Genomic DNA, 15,245 nt, shown 5'->3' on the forward strand with positions numbered 1-15,245 from the left:
TTACATACGGAGGATGCCATGCGCAAAATACGCTGACACACCCTGCCTAAGGAGGAGATACGGACCACTATTTTGGGGACTTTTCTGCGTATTACGGCCGTAAATTACGGACCGTATTTTTATACGCTGAGTGTGACGTCGGCCATAGAGTGTTTTTTTGAGCGAATTGTCAGAGAGATAGGTTTAGGGAGTCAGGACTATTTGTAATATCAGCCCTTTTCAGGGTAGGATACAGCAGTTCATAGCACTGTTTGCCAGGCAGGTCTGTGCCAGTGCTGTGCAAGTGTTTATCACAGCATGTAATCTAGCTCAGCCAATCCTTTTGGGCTAGTAGCATTGTCTGAGTCATCTGAGTAGCCCGCCTGTGAAGCTAGCTACACCGCCTGTGTATCTCAATTTTTACTGCATCTAACCCAGTTATTAGTTTTGGGCCTAGGAGCAGTGTCTGCACATAAGCAGAGTAGCCTGCCTGTGAAACAAACTATACCGCCTGTGCATCTCTATTTTCACTGCATCTAATCCAGTTAATAGTTTAGGGCCTAGGAACAGTGTCTGCACGTCAGCAGCGTACCCCACCCATTAAGCAAGCTACACTGCCGTTGATCTAATTACTAATTTTTAACTGCATCTAGCCCAGGAAATCATTTTGTACCTAATAGCATTTTGTGCTACTCAGCAGTGTACCCCACCCATGAAGCAAGCTACACCGCCTGTTTACCTAACTACTATTTTGTAGACATCTAGCCCAGGAAATCCTTTGAACCTAATAGAATTTGGTGCTACTCAGCAGCGTACTTCACCCATGAAGCAAGCTACACCACCTGTTTACCTAAGTACAATTTTTTAGCGGCATTTGTCCCAGGAAATCCTTTTGGGCCTAGTAGCAATTTCTGCTACTTAGCAGAGTACCCCACCCATGAAGCAAGCTACACCGCCTTCTTTCTTTCTCAATCTAACTCCTCGGCTCTGGGGTGTCCACTCTCCCTCCTGCTCTCTCCTTCTCACTGGTGGACTACCACGTGTTTTCACACTGTGGCGAATCTTTTGCGCCCAGGCATAAGAAGTCGTCGAGGTAATGGATAATATGTGCCACCTTACAAACGTCCATGACGACACATTCGAGGAAGCAACTAAACGCCTCAAATAGTGAGCAGGATATGGAGCACCCCATGGGCAATCAGCGATCTATGTAGTATGCTCTTTCACAGAAGCAGCCCAATGGGAGGACACTATTCGGAGGCACAGGTAGTAACCGGAACGCCCCCTCAATGTCTATTTTGGCCATTAGGGTGCCCCTTACCAACTTCTTGACCCGCCTAATTGCCTCGTCAAAGGAGGTACAGTACATAGTAATGTACTTGGTTCCGCGTCGATGTTGTCGTTTACTGACCTGCCCCTTGGATATGACAAATGGTGGATTAGTCTGAATGTATTGGGTTCATTTTTTGGCACAACTCCTAACAGGGGTACCACTACGTCTTCTAAGGAAAGTGTTCTGAATGGACCCGCCGCCATTCTACCTAAAGATATTTCTTTTTTTATTTTTTTTTGTCAAGGCGTCTGGGTGTTGGTAGAGTGATTTTAGATTTTTACTCCAGCCTTTCTTGATTTTAGAATGGCATGACATGCCTATATCTGTGTCTCCTCGTTTTACTCCTCCACCTCTTTTCTTTTCGCATGACTATGTGTAGTTGTGACTTTTCCATGTGTTTGTTGTGTCTTCTGAGCAGTTTGTCAGCTTTTGGACACCTTTTAAGGTGTTTTCTATGTGTTTGTATGTGTTTGTGTTTGCCTGCCATTGGTTTCAATGGGGTTCGACGGTGTTCGTCGAACGTTCGACGGTGTTCGTCGAACGTTCGACGAACATTTCGTCGAACACGTCCCTGTTCAACGAACTGAACCCGAACACTAGGGAGGTGGCTCAACACTAGTAGTTACATCTCTTCATCCCCGTCGGTGATTGCACCTGCCTCCAGCCTTTCAATGACAGATCACTGCTGAGATTTCTGACAGAGGAAACAGGTCATTCATTGGCTGGAGGCAGACTGAGGGGCCGGGGAATTGCAGGAATGAAAAGACCCCTCTACAGTCCAGTCCCTGTGCACCAAAATCTAATTAGGGGAAAACTTAAAATGCTTGTTAAAGAACAGCCTCCGCACCACATCCCCACAGCTCTGCACAACTCGTTTCCATGTGAAGCATCTGCTGCCGGGTACTGCAGAGCAAATCCTATTCTCTAGCTAAGGGCTTGTTTTCACTTGCGAGGAACACGTCCGTGTCTCGCATGTGGAAACGAAGCTCTGGCGCCGGCACTGTGGAGCGGAGCGTGCGGCCGCATAGCAACACATGGAGCCGCACGCTCCGCTCCGGAGTGCCGGCACCAGAGCTTCGTTTCCACATGCGAGACACGGACATTTTCCTCGCAAGTGAAAACAAGCCCTAACAGTTGACCTATGATGGTGCTGGGTTTCCGACCCCACTGAATTGATGTGATCTTCCTTAAAGACAGCACATTTAAGTTGTCGCATATTTTGGATGTTTCCTTGGTGTAAATGTGAAAAGCAACTATCAAAATAAACTACTGTAAGACATTGCCTGGAGATAATGAAATGGCATATTAGTTTTAATATAAGCATGACTGGAGTTGGCCTGATGGAGGTTATATATCATTTTAATAGGTAAAACATTAGACTTGATGAAGTTATCATATTGATGCAGTTAAAAAAAAAAATGGAGAGAAAGTGTTTTACAGATTATAGGAATGATGCTTACTTTTTAGGAAAGTATAAGATTTAACAATATACGGTAACTTGCATTCTATTATATGCCATAAGGAAAAAAAGCAAAAATACAGAATTAGGAATTCTTGAACTCTGTACTTGAGTGTAGTAAATCACTACAGAAAAAGGAGTGGTTAATCAGAGTGCTGAATAAGCCCAAATTATCATTGTTGGAGATATGGCGATAGGATGCAGAGCACGCTAGTTGTTTCATTCCAATGAACTCTATAACACTGCAGGCTTTCGTGTGCTGGATTCGTGCTCTGCTTAATTTACAGGTCTCTCACGTTTTTTCTCTGTCGCCCATGACGGCACCACGGAGAGAGGGGATCCGCCCACCAAGGACAGGAAACCTTCGGATAAAAAGGCTGTACCACTCTCCTGCATCAGTTGGTTTCCTGTCCTTGATGGGAGACCTACGGACTTACCAGATCGACGTTGGAATTCCGGGGCCGACCAGTCCGACTCAGGCAGCTGGGGTCCCTCTGCCTCGGCTGGGGTGGTGACCCGAAGCGCCACCGCTGGGGGCTAGTGGGCCTACAGGGTGTGCGGGGGAGGTGACAAGGAGTTCGCGGTCACCTCCCCAGGTAAGATGCAGCAGCGGCAACATCCAGGGGGTCCCTCTGTGGTTGCGGGAGGTGCGGCGCGGCCCTCCCCAAACAAGCGTCAGTCTGCACACTGCACCGCCATCAGGCGTGCAGAGCCGCGCGGTAGGGACTGCATAGGACCGGGGGCGCCGGTCAGCAGCGCCATATCTGCACTCCGGGCGCCATCTTGAAAGTTCGGCGCATGCCCGGGATTGCGCTGGTCTCGCGAGGCGGCCGGAGCTTCTGCGCAGGCGCCGGCGGGGTTGTTGCTCGGGCGCATAGAACGGTCTGCGCAGGCGCCGCAGAGGCTCGACTGTGCAGGTGCCGGCGTTTGGCGCTCCTCGCCGTCGGCCGGGTGCTACTGCGCAGGCGTCATGAAAAAAAAAAAAAAAAAGGAAGAGCGGCGGGAAAGCTTAAATGGGAGAAATTACATCCTCCCAGTGGCTCTGCAATATATCAGCAGGAGCCTCAAGAGCTACTAGTCGCCGCAGCACCAGCGCAGCATGCGTATTAGGGCAGCAACCGCAGACCAGCAGCAGTATGAGCGACCCGGCATCACCCTTTGCCAGAATCACCTCCACCTGTAGTGTCGCCACAGCAGCAGCAAAAAAGGCGACAGCAGAAAGGACACCAGGACACCAGCAAAGAACGCCAAAGGTCCCAACACAGTAAGGAGTCCAGTACGGCGTCGGGGAAAAAGCCAGAGGCAGAGAATCCCCAATCGGTATTTATGGGTCCTGGAGGTGGTAAGTGGATCTTCGTGAAAGTCAGAGACAGTAAGATTATTATTTGTCTCTTTTAGGGGAGGAAAAGCGTAGGTAAAACCAAGCACAAAATCTGTGCCATCTGTAGAGAGGATCTTCCACCCGCCTGGGAGAAGAGACTATGCAATACTTGCATACAGCAGACAGTATCCGAAAGCCTTCCTGGGTTTGCATCCGATCTAAAAAACTTGATTAAGGAGCAAGTGGAAGACACCTTTAGATCCCTAAAAAGGGGAAAAAAACGGAGAAAGACCAGTCACAGGTCCCCGTCTCCAGTCTCAAAATCTGACAGCGATAGTGCGAGTTCAGTATCCTCCAACTCTTCCTCCTCATCCTCATCATCCACTTCTTCCGGGGGGGGGGGGGGGGGGCACAACTGTTTCCCACTAGAGGACACCGATGGCCTCATAAAGGCAGTGAGAAGTACTATGGGGTTAGTAGACTCCCACCCTAAAAAATTGGTACAAGACATCATGTTTGGGGGCCTGGAACAAAAAAAGAGAAGAGCTTTTCCGCTTAATGACGCAATTGCAGCTTTAATTAAAAAAGAATGGAAAAAACCCATGAAAAAGACTCTTTTAACTCCAAAAAGGAAATACCCATTTGAGGATGAATCCTGCTCCTTTTGGGAGAAGGCCCCCAAATTAGATGTAGCAATAGCTAAGGCTTCAAAAAAATTCGCTCTCCCGTTTGAGGACATGGGGGTCCTAAATGACCCTATGGACAAGAAGGCGGACGCCTTTCTCAAAGGCTCTTGGGAGGCAGCGGGAGGAGGCCTAAAACCGGCAGTAGCAGCGGCATGTACATCACGCTCCCTAATGATTTGGTTGAATCAACTAGAGGGTCAATTAAAGGGAAAAACTTCCCGGGACTCGATACTGAATACATTACCAGTAATGAGGGGGGCTGCGGCTTTCCTGGCTGACGCCTCGGCCGACTCCATCAGATTAGCCGCCAGGTCAGCAGTATTTGCTAATGCGGCCAGGAACGCCCTCTGGCTTAAGAACTGGCCAGGTGACCTGCAAACAAAAACAAAATTGTGTACCATCCCCTGCGAAGGAGAATTTTTGTTCGGTTCCACCTTAGACGACATCTTAGAAAAAGCAGGGGACAAGAAAAAGTCCTTTCCCTCTCTGGGTCTCCCCTCTTACCGGAAGCCCTTTCGGAACAAGAGGTTTTTCCGTAAGAACCCGGGGAGAGGCTAGGGGAAATGGGAGGATAAGAGGAACAAAAATAAGGGGTTTATCTTCAACAAAAACCCCAACGATAACAAGAAACCTTCACAATGAAGGTTCGCCCCAGGTGGGAGGGAGATTGTCTCTCTTTCTCGCAGCCTGGGAAAAGATTACCTCCAGTCAATGGATACTGAACATTATAGAATCAGGACTGAGGTTAACATTCAAAAGATGCCCTCGTCCCTCTTTCACGATGACATCTACAAGATCTTCGGCAGAAGAGCAGTTGGCACTAGAAAACGAGGTCATCGGGTTAGTAAAAAAGGGAGTACTACTGGAGGTTCCCCCACAAGAAAGAGGGCAAGGGTACTATTCCCCTCTATTTCTGAGGAAGAAACCAGACGGTTCCTTCAGGACCATTATCAATCTGAAAAACCTAAACGATTATCTAGAAGTTCAAGCATTCAAGATGGAAACGATAAAGTCATCTATCAAAATGTTGTTTCCTCAATGCTTCATGGTGGTCCTAGACCTGAAGGACGCATATTATCACGTCCCAATACACAAGGATCACCAAAGATTCCTCAGGATGGCGGTTCACATCAGGGGAGTCCTAAGTCACTTCCAGTTCTCAGCTCTACCATTTGGCCTAGCCATAGCCCCGAGGGTTTTCACAAAACTGATCGCAGAGGTAATGGCTCACCTCAGGGAAGAAAATACCTTGATTGTACCATATCTGGACGATTTCCTGGTGATAGGCTCCTCCCCGCAACATTGCGAGAATCAACTAGCAATAGTGATTCATTCCCTAAAGGAATTGAGTTGGCTAATAAACATAGAAAAATCCAGACTAATGCCTTCTCAGGTCCAGGAGTACCTAGGTCTCACTCTAGACTCCAAAAAAATGGAATGTCGGCTCCGGGAGAGCAAAATGCAGAAACTAAAAAGTTTAGTATTAAAGAGTTCAATCTCTCCCCTCCATAACACTCCGTCAGGGTATGTCCCTTTTAGGCTCCATGACCTCTTGCATCCCCACGGTCCAGTGGGCCCAACTACATTCAAGAGATCTCCAATGGCAGCTATTGTCAGAGCAAATCCATCTAGGAGGGCATTTAGACGGGCGGTTAACTCTATCTCCTCGCACCAATCACTCTCTGACATGGTGGACATCGCAGGGAAATCTTTCCCAGGGAGTCCCATGGGTAATCCAGATCTCGAAGGTCGTAACTACGGACGCAAGCCCCTCAGGGTGGGGGGCTCATCTGGGCGATCTAGTAGCCCAGGGCATCTGGTCTCCGTCTCTAACAAACCAATCCTCCAATATGAAGGAACTTCTTGCGGTCAAATTCGCCCTTCAGGAATTCTTGGGGGTTCTTCACTCTCACCACGTAAGAGTGATATCGGACAATCGGGCGGTGGTATCTTACCTAAATCACCAGGGGGGCACCCGTTCCAAAAATCTGATGGAAGTGACCAAGTCAATCCTACAAATAGCCGAGAGCAACCTCCTATCCCTAACAAGCCTACACATAAAGGGAGTAGACAATTACAAAGCAGACTTCCTCAGTTGGTCCAGCCTAAAACAGGGAGAATGGGAACTAAATCAGGCGATATTTACCCAGATCACAGAAAAGTGGGGGGTTCCAAAAATAGATCTCTTTGCGAGCCATCTAAACAAAAAGGTAGCCTCCTTTTGCTCCCTATCTCCCCTGGGGAACCCAGTAGTAGTGGATGCATTCCTGATGTCTTGGGGACACCAACTGGTCTATGCCTTCCCTCCTCTTATTCTGATTCCAGCAGTGCTGAGGAAGATTCGGGAGGACGGGGCGCTGGTCACCTTAATTGCCCCGTTCTGGCCAAAGAGACCTTGGTTCTCATGGATGAGGAAGATGTCAATATCCGACCCTTGGGTACTACCAGACCTCCAGGATCTATTGTCTCAGGGCCCAGTCTGTCATCCGCGGGTCAAGAACTTGCACTTGACAGCTTGGCTCTTGAAAGGAAACTATTAGAAAGCAGGGGGTTCTCTCCGGGGTTAATCTCAACTTTGTTACAAAGTAGGAAGCCGGTTACAACGAAACAGTACGGCAAGATATGGAAAATGTTTCTGTCATCATCAGGTGCAAAAATAGGGAAAGAAATTCCCCTTAATTCCATATTAGAGTTCCTACAAAAAGGGTTGGAGATGGGTTTAGCTACTAGTACCCTAAAAGTTCACGTGGCAGCATTGGGAGCCCTATTTAATTTTGATTTAGCTTCAAACAGGTGGGTCTCTAGATTCATCAGAGCAGCAGGAAGATCTAGGCCTCTTCCGGTAAAAGTTGTTCCTCAATGGGACTTAAACTTGGTCCTTAAAGCCCTGACTAGTCCACCATTTGAACCATTACGCGAAACTTCAATAAAAAACCTATCTCTCAAAACCGCTCTGTTAGTCGCCCTCACATCTTTCCGTAGGTTTTAGCGACTTACAGGCTCTCTCAGCTAACCCTCCTTACACACAATTTCTAGAGGATAGGGTCATTTTAAAAATAGACCAAGCATATCTCCCGAAAGTGGCTTCAAAGTTTCACAGGTCTCAAGAGATATCTCTCCCCTCCTTCTGCCCCAACCCTAAAAATGAGGAACAAACATTACATACACTAGACGTAAGAAGATGTCTCTTACATTACCTAGAAGTCACTAGAGAGAGTAGGGAGGATCCCTCTCTGTTTGTGTGTTTCCAGGGTCCCCGGAAGGGGAAAAAAGCATCTAAAGCCACCATAGCAAGATGGATCACGGACGCCATCAGCCTTTTATACTCGGCAAGTGGAATGTCCATTCCCGGGGAGGTTAAGGCTCACTCGACAAGGGCAGTGGCAACTTCCTGGGCGGAGAAGGCCGGAGCTTCTATCGACCAGATATGTAGAGCTGTTACCTGGTCCTCACCATCCACATTCTATAGGCACTATAGATTGGACCTAATCTCCTCTTCAGACCTTACCTTCGGTAAAAGGGTTCTGGAAGCAGTGGTCCCTCCCTGAATGTACTATCTATGCAAATCTCTCCGTGGTGCCGTCATGGGCGACAGAGAAAAATATAGTTCTTACCGATGACGGTATTTCTCTGAGCCCATGACGGCACCCGTACATTCCCTCCCTTCACTTGTGGGTGCACACATTAAAATAGTGCCATAGTCTATTCATAGTTTAAAGTCACGCGGTATCTTGTTATGCTAAACAGTTAAAATTAACAAATGTTTTTAGTAGTCTCCCATCGTTCTCTATGTAAAACAACTGATGCAGGAGAGTGGTACCGCCTTTTTATCCGTAGGTTTCCTGTCCTTGGTGGGCGGATCCCCTCTCTCCGTGGTGCCGTCATGGGCTCAGAGAAATACCGTTATCGGTAAGAACTATATTTTTCGTACATAGAGAGCTGCCACTCATGCCCAGCTGGGCGGGGAGAAGTTGGAGTAATGTACCGTATTCCTTCGTGTGGCTTACCTGAACTTTGGTAGCACCTAATGTTTTATGTGTATTGAAGTTTCTTGTATGACAAAATAGTGAATTATCACCTGCTGATAATATATCTCCTAATAACATGATTGCCTACTTTAAGGAATTGAGTTTTTTTTTTTTTAGACTTCTCAATGGTTCTCCTCTATTCAGAACAGAATTTGGCAACAAAAATATTCTAAATATTCTTGAAGAGAAAACTACTTGCCACTTGTAATTTTCCTTGGTTTGCAAAGTTTTTTTTACCTTATACTGCTGTCATTTATTGGAATAGCCTTCGGTTAAGTGAAGTCCACATACTGCGACAGAATGATTATTTTACATGCAGTAGAAGGCATTAAATTGGATGGTCATTGCCATGGGTTAAAACGCATAAATTAAATTGGGATTGTTCTTTCTATTTGTTCGTCTTTCCACTTAGCTACTGTCATTCCATGCTACAAGCCATTGTAAACCAAACCAGTGTTAAAAGATTTTTATTTGATAAATCTTGCAATAAGTAGTTATCTTCCAAACTTTTCAGAAAAGGTTCTTTATTGACTTGACTTTTCGGAAGTGATGTTTTATTAAGGAGCCAATAGAAAGCAGTTTGTTCTGGTCAAAATAATAAATGTTGTAGGAAACCTTTTGATTTATTCACTTTACACAAATTTTAATTCACAAGTAGAGTTTTCTTCATTATTGTAACTTTCTCGTTTTAGGAATGTTGCCTCTGCAGTCTACGAGGAGGCGCTCTTAAACAAACAACAGATAATAAGTAAGTCATTGGTAACGTTTGTTTTTTTTTAATAGTTTTGAGTTACGACGTGTTAATTTCGAAAGATTTCGTTAGACTGTTAAGTTATTGCAAAAAAAGTATAGCTGAAAATACAGCAGTGATCAGGGTATTTCTTAAAAACAATAAAAGGCTAAAATAGGTCATGCACAGTGACATTTCAAAAACACTGTTATTGTGAACAGTTAAGAAGGTACCCATGAAATTACCTCTAAAAGACAACGTTAAAGATGATGCATCTCCTTTTGTTTTTTTTTAAGCAAAAAAATATTGTCGTTTTTTTACATTTTAAAAATAAAAAATTAAAATGGGTTGATGCAAAAGTTTGGGCACCCTTGGAGATTTGTTTGCTCAGATAGCTTTGACCAATATTTCATATCTTAATTAGTCTTGTAGCATTATGGCTTGTTCACGATCATTGTTAGGAAAGGCCAAGTGACTCAAATTTCCCATCTTTTTAAAAACCCAGCCTCCTCTAACCTTGTGCCAAAAAAACAGCAGCCATGGTTTTTTCCTAAGCAGCTGCCTAGAGCTCTTAAAATTAAGATGTTTGAGGCCCATAAAGCAGGGGAAGGCTACAAAAGATAGCAAAGCATTTTTAGGTTTGCCCTTAACTCTGTTTGAAATGTAATTAAGAAATGGCATTTAACCCCTTTACCCCCAAGGGTGGTTTGCACGTTATGGACTGGGCCAATTTTTACAATTCTGACCACTGTCCCTTTATGAGGTTATAACTCTGGAACGCTTCAACGGATCCCGGTGATTCTGACAATGTTTTCTCGTGACATATTGTACTTCATGATAGTGGTAAAATTTCTTTGATATTACCTGCGTTTATTTGTGAAAAAAATGGAAATTTCACAATTTTCCAACTTTGAATTTTTATGCAATTAAATCACAGAGATATGTCACACAAAATACTTAATAAGTAACATTCCCACATGTCTACTTTACATCAGCACAATTTTGGAACCAAAATTTTTTTTTGTTAGGGAGTTATAAGGGTTAAAATTTGACCAGCAATTTCTCATTTTTCCAACACCATTTTATTTTAGGGACCACATCTCATTTGAAGTCATTTTGAGGGGTCTATATGATAGAAAACACATAAGTGTGACACCATTCTAAAAACGGCACCCCTCAAGGTGCTCAAAACCACATTCAAGAAGTTTATTAACCCTTCAGGTATTTCACAGGAATTTTTGGAATGTTTAAATAAAAATGAACATTTAACTTTTTCACAAAAAATTTACTTCAGCTCCAAGTTGTTTTATTTTACCAAGGGTAACAGGAGAAAATGGACCCCAAACGTTGTTGTACAATTTGCCGATACCCCATATGTGGAGGTAAACTACTGTTTGGGCGCATGACAGAGCTCGGAAGCGAAGGAGCGCCATTTGACTTTTCAATGCAAAATTGACAGGAATTGAGATGGGACGCCATGTTGCGTTTGGAGAGCCACTGATGTGCCTAAACATTGAAACCCCCCACAAGTGACACCATTTTGGAAAGTAGACCCCCTAAGGAACTTGTGTGGTGAGCACTTTGACCCACCAAAGGCTTCACAGAAGTTTATAATGCAGAGCCGTAAAAATAAAACAAAAATTTTTTCCCACAAAAATTATTTTTTAGCCCCCAGTTTTGTATTTTTCCGAGGGTAACAGGAGAAATTGGACCCCAAAAGTTGTTGTCCAATTTGTCCTGAGTGCGCGGATACCCCATATGTGGGGAGGAACCACCGTTTGGGCACATGGGAGGGCTCGGAAGGGAAGGAGCTCCATTTGGAATGCAGACTTAGATGGAATGGTCTGCAGGCGTCACATTGCGTTTGCAGAGCCCCTAATGTACCTAAACAGTAGAAACCCCCCACAAGTGACCCCATATTGTAAACTAGACCCCCCCCTGAGGAACTTATCTCAATGTGTTGTGAGAACTTTGAGCCCCCAAGTGTTTCACTACAGTTTATAACGCAGAGCCGTGAAAATAAAACAAAAATTTTTTCCCACAAAAATTATTTTTTAGCCCCCAGTTTTGTACTTTCCCAAGGGTAACAGGAGAAATTGGACCCCAAAAGTTGTTGTCCAATTTGTCCTGAGTACTCCGATACCCCATAAGTTGGGGTTAACTCCTGTTTGGGCACACGGGAGAGCTCGGAAGGGAAGGAGCACTGTTTTACTTTTTCAACGCAGAATTGGCTGGAATTGAGATCGGACGCCATGTCGCGTTTGAAGAGCCCCTGATGTGTCTAAACAGTGGAAACCCCCCAATTATAACTGAAACCCTAATCCAAACACACCCCTAACCCTAATCCCAACGGTAACCCTAACCACACCTCTAACCCACACACCCCTAACCCTAATCCCAACCCTATTCCCAACCGTAAATGTAATCCAAACCCTAACCCTAACTTTAGCCCCAACCCTAACCCTAGCCCTAACCCTAATCCAAGCCATAACCCTAGCCCTTACCCTAACCCTAATGGGAAAATGGAAATAAATACATTTTTCTCCATCGTCTCATTGGGGGACACAGGACTGTGGGTGTATGCTACTGCCGCCAGGAGGCTGACACTAAGTAGACACAAAAAAGTTAGCTCCTCCTCCATAGTATACACCTTGACACTGGCCCTGACAGCTCCAGTTTATGCTTAGTGTCCGTAGGAGGCACATCTCTGGGTTTCCCCAGATTCTTTTTTCTCTGAAGATAAGACAGGGGAGACGGACCCTTTTGAAGGGGTCCGATCTCCCCAAACCAACAACGGGCGAGCACGTGGAGTGTCGCCTCCACGTATCCTCTCCCGCGACGTGGGACTTCGTTTGCCTGACTAAAAACCTGACCACCCTGAGGTAACGGAACCCTAGGTTGTACAGGCATTCATACTTTGTCCGTGCAGCCTCCACTTCATCACCAATGCACTGACTACGGTGTTTAAAGGAGGCAGATGGTCCCTCTCCTCACCTTCTGAAGAGTGTAAGGAGTTAGGGTGCCTGCACCTTCTTTCCATTTATGTATATATATATATATACACACACACACATATATATATATATATATATATGTGTGTGTGTGTATATATATATATATATATATATATATGTGTGTGTATATATATATATATGTATGTATGTATATATATGTATATATATATGTGTGTGTATATATATATATATATATATATATATATATATATATTTATATGTGAGTCTTTTTCTGACCTCATGCGTTGTCAAGAGGCTGCGCGGGGGGTTCCTGCTTTATCGCGCGTTCTGTTGGTGCTGCACCCGGCGCGGTGTTGGTTTCCAGGATTATTCCCCATAAGCAAAGACACGGGCGGAAGTCCCGCCCCTATCGGCTTCTTCTGGTTTTCGGTTCGGCCTGTTGCATTATGGATCTTGTAGTTTTCAGCAGGGGCATGGGCGGATGTCTCACCCCCATCGGCGGCGTTTACTTCTGGTCGTGTGCACCCAGCTTTCCTGGGAGAGCACAGGAAAAAGGAAAATCTAGCCCCCTGCTTCGGCCTATTCCGGGTCCGTGCGTCGGTAACTCCTCCCTCCCTTTTTTCTCAGGCACATCCGCCCTGTAATTCAGTACATAAGTGTGGTTGTTTGCACAGAAGCATGGTTCAGTGTTGGAGAACATACGGGGACACAGGACTAGGGTAAGTGCTACTTCCCTCAGCCTGACAGCAGTATTTGTTCTAGACCTAGTAGCTCATAAGGGGATACGGAGCATAGCAGCAGCGGCAGCAATAGAGCCATCATGTCTAGAAAGACTAAGACTCACACAGTCCTGTATACCTCATGCATTACCTGTCGGGCTGTTTTTCCGCATGTGCAAATTAACCATCTCTGTGAGGCTTGTGATTCCGAACGCGCTCAGGAACCGCCGCCTGCTACCCTGCCGGGTGTGCCTGTATCTTAGACTGCAGTATCACCCCCTGAGTGGGTCATATCCTTAACGCAATCTATGGCGTCTCTAACAAAGGCGGTTGAGTCCCTTCAAGCCCCTGTCAGGGACATTCATCCGCCTGTTTTGGAAAGATCCTCCGATTCTCAGGATCCTCCGGCCTGCAGGGGCCGTGCTCCTTCTAGGCAGACGCGGGGGAAACTAACCCACACAGCGTCTCCCGGTCCGTCGGGTGCATCAGCATCTTTGAATTCCGTCTCTCGGTCTCCCTCTCCTGTGGAATTGAGTGAACACTGTTCGGACTATGACTCAAAAGGGTCTTTTGATTTAGAAGCTCCTGATTATCAGGAATCAGTTAACAGTCTCATTGAGGCCGTTAACCAGACTTTGGGAGTAGAGGATGTGACCACCTTACCTTCAGGTCATAAGGTGTCCTTTAAGAAATTCAAGCAACCTCATAAGGTGTTTTCTACTCATCCTGAGTTTGAGGATTTAGTCCAACGCCACATGGAGCGACCGGATAAACGTTTCTTAGGCCAGAAGGCCCTAGGTGCAAGGTATCCTTTCGCACCAGAGCTTTGTAAAAAGTGGGCAGAATCCCCTTCAGTGGATCCACCCGTGTCTCGTTTGGCCTCTAACACACTGCTGTCTCTACCCAATGGGTCTGCTATCAAGGATCCGACTGATCGGCTCATAGAGAGTCTAGCTAGGTCAGTGTTTGAGGCTTCAGGTTCAGCCCTTGCGCCGTCTTTTGCGGCGACATGGGTTGCCAAAGCTATGATAGCTTGGTCAGAGTCCGTAACTAAGGCTCTTCAGGATAGGGAACTGACAGAGATGTCTAATCAGATATCTTTAGCTGGAAATTATCTGATTAATGCATCCTTGGATGCGGCAAATTGTGCAGCATTGGCAGCTGCAAATGCTATTGCTATCAGAAGGGCTCTATGGCTGAGAACTTGGCGGGCGGACTCTACTTCAAAAAAGTCCCTTACATCCCTTCCTTATCAAGGTGGCCGACTATTTGGTGCAAAGTTGGATCAACTTATATCTGATACCACAGGGGGAATGAGTAATTTCCTTCCTCAACAAAAAATTAAACATCCATTTCGACGCCAATTTCAAGCAAGGTTTAAATCCTTTTGTAACACCCGGTGGACTGCAGCGCCAAGCTCAGGTCCTCCAGGTCGGTTTAACCAGGACAGGGAGCCCCAGGTCTCATATAAGGCCAATCCGTTGGCAAGAATGCCTTACCAACCGCCAAGATCAAGGGGATCTAGATATCCTCGGTTTTCGGCTAAATGACTGGAGGCAGCCTCATGTCGTTTCCAACAGAGTAGGTGGTCGCCTACTACTGTTCCATCAGTCCTGGCTGTCTGTCGTTCACGACAGATGGGTAAGAGAGCTGGTGGTTTCAGGGTACAAAATAGAATTTATCTCTCCCTCCAGGCCGGTTTTTTCCTTCCAGTCTTCCCAGTTCAAAATCCCGATTAAGAGCTTTATTCAAAGCAGTCGAGTCTCTTCAGTCCAACGGGGTCATTGTTCCCGTTCCAAAGAAAGAAAGGTTCCAAGGATTCTATTCCAATCTGTTTACGGTTCCCAAGAAGGATGGGGCTGTAAGACCCATTCTGGACCTAAAGTGTTTGAACAAATTCGTCAGCACTTGCCATTTCCGTATGGAGTCTCTCCGCTCTGTCATTGCGGCTATGGAAAAGGGAGAATTCCTAGCCTCCATAGATATTCAAGATGCCTATCTGCACATCCCCATAT

General features: G+C 45.7%; 1 protein-coding gene across 1 annotated transcript in view; it reads left to right on the plus strand.

The window, feature by feature from the left end:
* The window catches only part of KDM4C (lysine demethylase 4C), a 606,931-nt gene that overhangs the window by 418,019 nt on the left and 173,667 nt on the right, over positions 1–15,245 (plus strand). Inside the window, exon 16 of the mRNA XM_069764494.1 lies at positions 9,499–9,554. Coding sequence (XP_069620595.1) covers positions 9,499–9,554 — 56 coding nt within the window. The remainder of the gene's footprint in view (positions 1–9,498; positions 9,555–15,245) is intronic.

This window comes from Ranitomeya imitator, chromosome 1 (genome assembly GCF_032444005.1).
Source record: "Ranitomeya imitator isolate aRanImi1 chromosome 1, aRanImi1.pri, whole genome shotgun sequence".
Classification (NCBI taxonomy): Eukaryota; Metazoa; Chordata; class Amphibia; order Anura; family Dendrobatidae; genus Ranitomeya; species Ranitomeya imitator.